Consider the following 8,343-nt stretch of genomic DNA (forward strand, 5'->3'; position numbering starts at 1 on the left):
ACATCATATTCAGTAGGAATTGCTAGCACTATGGTAGTTTAATGTTGACACAGAGGGTATTCGCTCGGAATTTTCCCTCATCTATCAATCCAGCCAGCCAGCCGGCAAACAATTTTTAACACATGCAAAGTACTAAGCACCACGCTTAGCACTGGGAGGGGCTGGAGCTGTGTTTATTTTGGTATATACAGTGAGGTACAGATTTAAGTTGCATTTAGCAGATAGATACCCAGGTTTTCCAGCACCATTTACCGAATGAACTGTCATTTCCCCATTACCTGGGAAGACCTCCTTGATTTCCTACTAATATTAACTGTGGAACTTATTTATGCATACCAGTCTCTGCCTCTGGGCTTTCTAGTCTGTCCCAGAGACCCAGTACCAGAATATTTAAATCACTGTGGCGTTAAACACGTTTTAATATCTGATAGGGCCAGTTTCTGCGCATTGCACTTTTTTTTTTCCCCTTTCAGGAACGTGTTCGGGCCCGCGGCAGGGGGCGGGGTCGCGCCTCCTCCGCGGCTCTGGTTCCAGCCGAGCCTCGCCGACGCGGAGATGGAAATCCCGAGGCTGCTCCCGGCTCGCGGGACGCGACAGGGCGGCGGCGCTGGCAGCCCCGCGGGCGGCGGCCGGGTCCACGGAGGCCTTGATCCGCGGGCTGGCCAGGCCCCCGCGCGCCGCCTCCTGCTGCTCCGTGGCCCCCAAGATGGCGGGCCCGGGCGGCGGCGCGAGGAGGCCCGCGCAGCCTCACGGGGCCCGGGCCCGAGCCCGGTGCCGCCGAGGCCCGATCACGCTGGCGGCGGCGGCGGCGGCGGCGGCGACGACGACGGCGGCGGCGGCGACGACTTTTTCCTGGTGCTACTGGACCCGGTGGGTGGCGACGTGGAGACCGCGGGCGCCGGCCAGGCCTCAGGGCCTGTGTGGAGGGAGGAGGCCGAGCCGGGCCCACGGCTCCAGGGGGGTGAGAGCGGCGCGAACCCCGCGGGCCACCCTGCGCCGGGCTCCCGCTGCCTGTCCTCGGTCCCGGCCCCGGCCCCGATCCCGATCCCCGCCCCAGGCCTGGGCCCCGCCGCGGCCTTCGCGGGCACCGTCACTATCCACAACCAAAACCTGCTGTTGCACTTCGAGAACGGCGTCCTCACCCTGGCCACGCCCCCGCCGCCAGCCTGGGAGCCTGGGGTCGCGCCTGCCCCGCAGCCCGGGGGTCTGATCGCCCCGCAGGCGGGGTTCCCGCATGGCGCGCAGCCCGGCGACTGCCCCGAGCTGCCTCCTGACCTTCTGCTGGCCGAGTCGGCCGAACCCGCGCCGCCCCCGCCGCCCGAGGAGGAGGCGGAGGGCCAGGCCGCTGCCGAGAGCCCCCGCGGGCCGCTGGGCCCGGGCCCGGGCATAGTGCTGTACCTGTGTCCCGAGGCGCAGTGCGGACAAACCTTCGCCAAGAAGCACCAGCTGAAGGTGCACCTGCTGACGCACAGCAGCAACCAGGGCCAACGGCCCTTCAAGTGCCCCCTGGGCGGCTGCGGCTGGACCTTCACCACCTCGTACAAGCTCAAGAGGCATCTGCAGTCACACGACAAACTGCGGCCCTTCGGGTGTCCGGCGGAGGGCTGTGGCAAGAGCTTCACCACCGTGTATAACCTCAAGGCACACATGAAGGGCCATGAGCAGGAGAACTCTTTCAAATGCGAAGTGTGCGAGGAGAGCTTCCCCACGCAGGCCAAGCTCAGCGCCCACCAGCGGAGCCACTTTGAGCCGGAGAGGCCCTACCAGTGCGCGTTTTCTGGCTGCAAGAAGACATTTATCACCGTGAGTGCTCTGTTTTCCCATAACCGCGCCCACTTCAGGGAGCAGGAACTCTTTTCCTGCTCCTTTCCTGGCTGCAGCAAACAGTACGACAAGGCTTGTCGGCTGAAAATTCACCTGCGGAGCCACACTGGTGAGAGACCTTTCCTTTGTGACTTTGACGGCTGTGGCTGGAACTTCACTAGCATGTCCAAACTGTTAAGGCACAAAAGGAAGCACGACGATGACCGGAGGTTCACGTGCCCTGTGGAAGGCTGTGGGAAATCTTTCACAAGGGCTGAGCATCTGAAAGGCCACAGCATAACCCACCTGGGAACAAAGCCCTTTGTGTGCCCCGTGGAAGGCTGCTGTGCCAGGTTCTCTGCTCGAAGTAGCCTCTACATTCACTCCAAGAAACACTTGCAAGATGTGGACACTTGGAAAAGCCGTTGCCCAGTCTCCACTTGCAATAAACTCTTCACCTCCAAGCACAGCATGAAGACCCACATGGCCAAAAGGCACAACCTCGGCCAGGATCTCTTAGCTCAGTTAGAAGCGGCAAATTCTCTTACGCCCAGCAGTGAACTTGCCAGCCAGGGACAGAGTGATCTCAGTGATGCAGAGCTAGTGTCTCTCTTCTCTGACGTGCCTGGCAGTAGTTCTGCTGCAGTGCTAGACACGGCATTGGTAAACTCTGGAATCTTGACTATTGATGTGGCTTCGGTGAGCTCAACTCTGGCAGGGAACCTTCCTGCTGCTAATAATAGTTCCTTAGGGCAGGCTCTGGACCCTCGGGGCTTGATGGCCACCGGTGACCTTCCTCAAAGTCTGGATACCTCTCTCTTTTTTGGAACGACAGCCGCCGGTTTTCAGCAGAGCCCCTTAGGTATGGATGATGTCTCAAGTCTAAGCGCGGGGCCATTGGGATCTCTGGGATCTTTGGCTATGAAAAACTCAAGTCAAGAGCCCCAAGCTTTGACCCCCAGCAGTAAGCTAACAGTAGACACAGATGCTCTGACTCCTTCAAGCACCCTTTGTGAAAACAGTGTCTCAGATCTACTGACACCAACCAAAGCAGAATGGAACATACATCCTGACTCTGACTTCTTTGGACAGGAGGAAGAAACCCAGTTTGGATTCTCCAATCCAGCAGGAGCCCATGGTTCTCAGAAAGAAACAGATCTTACCACAGTGACTGGCAGCTCATTTTTGGTATGAACTACATTCATTCCTCGTCATATGGCTTACTTTTACTAATTACACTCAATTTTAAGGGTATTCTGGACTAAATGTTTAAATGCAGTCGTTTCTTGTAGGTTTGGAAAAAAACAGAGCCCTGGGCTACAAGTTTGGAGATTTAAATTCTGATTCTGAGTCTAGAACTGACAAGTTGTGTGACCCCGAGCAAGTCACTTCACCTATCTGAGCCTTAATTTCCTTATTTATAAAATGAGGTGGTTTGAGTAGATCGTTTCTAAGGTATTTTCAGCTTTGTGATTCCTTGATAATATGCTTCTTTCCTTGAAAAAATTTAGGACATTTTTCAGTGATGGTGTTGCATGTGCTTTTTTTCCCCAAACATGCATAAAATACATATATTGAACATCTATTTGCTTGGCACCCAACTTCAACTATTATCAACTCACAACAGTCTTGTTTATCTGATCTCCACTCTCACCCTCTTCCAGTATTATTTTGGAATAAATTCTAGACATCACATTATTTCAACCATAAATATTCCATATATGGTTCTATAAAGAATGGGCTTAACAATAATTCCTTAATAAATATCCAGTTAGGGTTCCAACTTCCAATTGTCTCATCAATGCTACTACTTGTTTTAATATTCTGAGTAATTAGAATCCCAGTAAGTCTCTTAAGTCTGTAATCTGTTTCCCCTTTGTCTCTTTCTTTCCTTGCAATTTTATTTGTTGAAGAAATAAGGTTGTTTCACATGTAGCATTTGCCATAATCTTATGTTTTGGTGATTATATCCCTTTGGTGTTAATTTTCTCTAACATGTCTTTCAGTAATTTGGTCATTGGATCTAGAGACTTGATCAGATTGGAAATGTGATTTTTGGGGCAGGAATGTTTCATAGGTCCTCCTGTGTTTTTTATAAGCTGGCACATAATGTCTAGTTTTCTCTCTCTTTGGGGTATTTGCAACTGCTGTTGATCAGTGCATTAATTCATGATTTTCTGTCCTTTGGATATCATGAATTGTTCTTGTAGAGTTACTGTTAGCAGAGGAAGAAATGCTGTTTAAGGCATTTATAAAAGTTTAACAGATATATTATTCAATGCCAAAATATTTTCTTAAATGATGACAGAACTAACAAGAAAAAAGATATCAAAAATATATGTTGGCTATCTCATTGTTTATCTTCCTGACCTCTTCTGATGGTTGGAGGCTTTGTTGTTGTAGAAATTACCAGCCAGGACTTTAACATGAAACAGACCCAGGGTCAAATTTGTGTTGGATAAGTGGCCTTGAATAAATGTCTCACTAAGCATCAGTTTCTTAGCTGTCAAATGGTCATAGCAATGCACACACATAGCTAACACACCTTAGAGTTTTCTTCTTTTCTAGTTTTTAATATGTAAGAAACGATATTGTGTGCTTTGGCATATTTTATTGAATTTATATAATCTTTTTTACCCTCTCAGTCCTTCCTGCTGTAAGGAAGAACTTGGAATAATTTAATCCTATTCAGACAGTAATGGTTGTATGGTTCAGGTGAAACAGTATAGGGAACCTCTTTATTCCTTCCACTAATTTTCCCCCAGGAATTTCTGTGGAGAAATGCTAGGAGTGGAGACATTGCTCACAGGTATCTCTGCATCCCTCTCCATTAGATCAGTTTGTCACCATCTTTGTTCTGCTTTCAAAGTCAGACTTCACTGTGACTGTGGAGTCTGCTGTTGCATGAAACTCATAATGGAGCAGAGAAGGTTTCCTCTTCTCTCTGGTCTGGCAAGCTCATTGTTTCCACTTTCCCAAAGTTAGAATGAAGGATTGAATCTGAATATTGTGTAAACTGTGTGTCTTATATGAGTATCATTTTGAATTTTTGAAACATCTTCACAACCGGTATCTTATTTCTTGTTCAGATCAGCCCTGTGTGGTAGTTTTGGCAAAGCCCATGCTATCACTTATATGACAGTTTAACCAACTCATATTCCAAATGGGCTTTGGCTAGTGACAGTTCTATATATAGCTTAAAATAAAGAAGAAAAATTATTTTCACCTCTCCTTTCCCATTCGTCCAACTTTCATAATTCATTCCTGTCATAACTAGCTGCTCTTTTACATTTAATCGGTTTTTGTTACTTTCTGCTTTCTTTCTTCCCATTCTCCCTTGCATGTGCATTCCAGTCCTTGCCATGCCTTTCTTCTTTTTTAATGGATTTATCTACCCCACCACTATTTCTCAGACCTTCTCCTCATGGCCCATTTTCTTCCAATGATGACATTTGTTGCGTGTAGACTACAGTTCTATGTGTGCTGTAAGAAGTTATTTTATGAGCTTAGATAATACTGTGTTCATATATGACTCAAATGATAAAAGAGATTATTTTCTATACTGTTAAGATGAGAAGTGGATTTCTGTTTCATTATTTCCATTTTTTAAAAGTTTTTGCCAAGGAGTTCTGCTAACTAATACTCGTTATTTGCTCTAGTGTACTAGTCCAGTAGTGTTTGCATGTGAATGTCTATAGATGACAGTTATTGTAGCAATTTGGCAGTGCACTAAAAATTTGCCACTTTGAAATGTTTCTGTACTGTTTGTGTTTGTGGGTATATACACACACACATATTTTTTAAAGTGGTTGTATTCATGTAGTGAAAAACAAAAAGTAGCATAATTTTGTAAATCAGAGAAATGCTCAGACTTTCATTATGTCTACTTATTCAATTGTTTTCTTTCTTTGCTTTGGAAATATTTGTATTCATAAAGCACATTTCGAAAATATTGTCATTCATTAAGGCCTCTTAAATAGACCACTATTTTAAGTGTCTGGCAGATACATGTCTCGAGGATTGAATTGAACACACACGTAGCAAACATCAAATAAATTATTTAAATATGAAAAGAATTTAATACTGTGACTTCATTTTTTCAATCCCTTAAACCGACTTCCTCCCAATAAAAAATCATAAAATATATTTTTTTCTACTTATTGTTGGAATGTTCAAAGGACAAATGTTGCTTTTCTCAAAAATAAAAGCTTTTATTTGTCCACGGGCTCAATTTCATTGAACAAATCTGTTCAAATAATTTATCTTTCAATACCATTTTCTAGAAAAGTGGTGAACCCCTTTATACTTTCAAGGTAAGAAGTTTAATTTGTGTTGGTGGTGGCATAAAGTTGCCATCACTCCTTTTAAATAATAGTATGTGTTTTAACTTAATCATGTTTCCTTTCTGCTTCCCCTCAGTCACCGTCTGTTTCTAGGGACTGTGCTGATCATAAATTAATAATGGAGTTTTACCAATTAATATAATTGATATAACTCAAGGCTTGAGTAGCAGGGCTAAAAGGTGGATAGATTATAAAGTTTATTTGTCTCTGTGACCTAAACTTTTTATGTTCTTATCCAGGAAACATATGAGAAAGCAATTTGTTACCTGGAGTTTCCACTGTATTTATTTGAAATTAACAAATATTTATTAAGCATCATTGTGAAAAATATAACATTGAGGGTTCTATGAGAAGAGTAATATGCAACTCTGACCTTTAAGGAGATTACAATTGATGGGAAGAGATAGAAAAACATATATTGAACAATTGGAGAACAAAAACGGAAAAAGCTTAATTTGGTACCAAAATGACTGAGAAGCGAAAAAAAACAGGATAATTAAGAGTTTATTCTGGACACTGTTGAAAGCCAGTGAATATGTTTTAACAGAGGAGTCAGATCATGAAACTGTCATCTTATAAAGGTTAATGTAATGGAAGTGTACAATGTGGATTAGATGGGAGAGAACGGAATAGGAAGATTAGTGAGAAAGCTTTTGTAGTAATTCACGTGTGATGTAATGAAGCATGAAGCCTGGACTAGAATGGTGTTAGTGGGAAAGAAAAAGAAGGATCAGATATTGAAGATGTTTTCAAATTCAGGAAGGAGTATTACTTAGTGCCTCATTAGGGAGATAAATAGATATCATCATAGAGAGACAGAGAGAAATCAGGAATGATAATTCAGATTTCCTTGGGGAAAATATTACAATAATATTTTTACTAACAAAATGAGAGAAATAAGGAGAAGTGCTTTTCAGAAATGATTGTGTAAAGATGGTGTTTAGTTAAATGATAATTGATAAATCATGGTTATTCCTGCATAAGCTATCCATATTTTGGTTCATCCACTTTCTAGATGACAACAGGGGGCCACTACCTTTTTCATGGTTCCCTGAGGCATGCTCAGAACTACCTATAGTTATGATCCTTTTACTTCTCTTTGAATTACCAGAGGCCGCCTCATCTTGTCTTGAATGATCTAGATCTGCACTGACCAGTACGGTAACTACTAGTCATATGTGGCTGTTCAGCACTTGAAAGGTGGCTAGTATTACTGAGAGACTGAATTTTTAATTAATTTACATTTAAATTTAAAAACTGAAACAATTCAAAATGTTTTTCTGTTAAACATCACTTTATTGTTTTAGTAGGATTAAATTTCACATTAACCATTGAAAACATAGCATCCAAATTGAGATGTCCTGTAAATAAGACATTTTGAAAGCTTAGTACAAAAATTTAAAATATTTCATTAGTATTTTATATAGATTACACATTGAATAATATTTGAATATTTTTTCAGCCTATTGAGGTATAATTGACAAAATTGTAAGATATTTAAAATGTACATTGCAGTCATTTGGTATATAATTGTGAAAGGATTACCACCATCTAGATAATTAACGCATCCATCACCTCACATATTTATCCTTTTTTGTGAGAACGTTTTCTATTAAATATATTTACTTACAGAAAATATTAAAATTAATTTTATGTTTCTTTTTACTTTTTTAATGTGGCTAGAAAAAATTTAAAATTACACATATTATCACAATTAAAAGTTCTTAAAAATTACACATATTGCTCTTGTTATATTTCTATTTGACAACACCAATGTGGATGTTACATTACCTCTCTCCAGACTACTCTTTGTCAAAATGAGCTATGTAGTCTCTGTTGTCCATTGAGTGTCTTTTCCACTACAGCTTTTAAGACTCACTAGCTATTCTGTTTTATGTTGAGGGTGAAATAATCTATGTATTATCACAGGACTTCACTATAGTTTGGTGAAGTTTTATCATGAATTTAAGCAGTTCTTCATGAAAACTTTATTGGAGTGAGTTTTACCTGCGTTCATCTCAGTTGGAGCAGGCAGGAATAAGAATGTCAAATCCAATATCCCTTGAGCTCTGTGAGATTGGCTTGGGGCTCCTTAGTGAGAATCACTTCTGTCACTAGAGAAAATCATGAGACAAGTGATATCATGAAACTTAATCACGAGAATCCCTACCAATAGTCTCTCCATTTCATAATTCCC

General features: G+C 42.7%; 1 protein-coding gene across 1 annotated transcript; it reads left to right on the forward strand.

Moving 5' to 3' along the window:
• Positions 1-507: 507 nt before the first annotated feature.
• Positions 508-7,792, forward strand: ZXDB (zinc finger X-linked duplicated B). The gene has a single exon (XM_046673547.1). It carries the CDS (start codon positions 556-558, stop codon positions 2,995-2,997), a length of 2,442 nt encoding a protein of 813 aa, XP_046529503.1. The 5' UTR covers positions 508-555; the 3' UTR covers positions 2,998-7,792.
• The last annotated feature ends 551 nt before the right edge of the window (positions 7,793-8,343 follow it).

Source organism: Equus quagga, chromosome 10, assembly GCF_021613505.1.
Source record: "Equus quagga isolate Etosha38 chromosome 10, UCLA_HA_Equagga_1.0, whole genome shotgun sequence".
Taxonomy (NCBI): domain Eukaryota; kingdom Metazoa; phylum Chordata; class Mammalia; order Perissodactyla; family Equidae; genus Equus; species Equus quagga.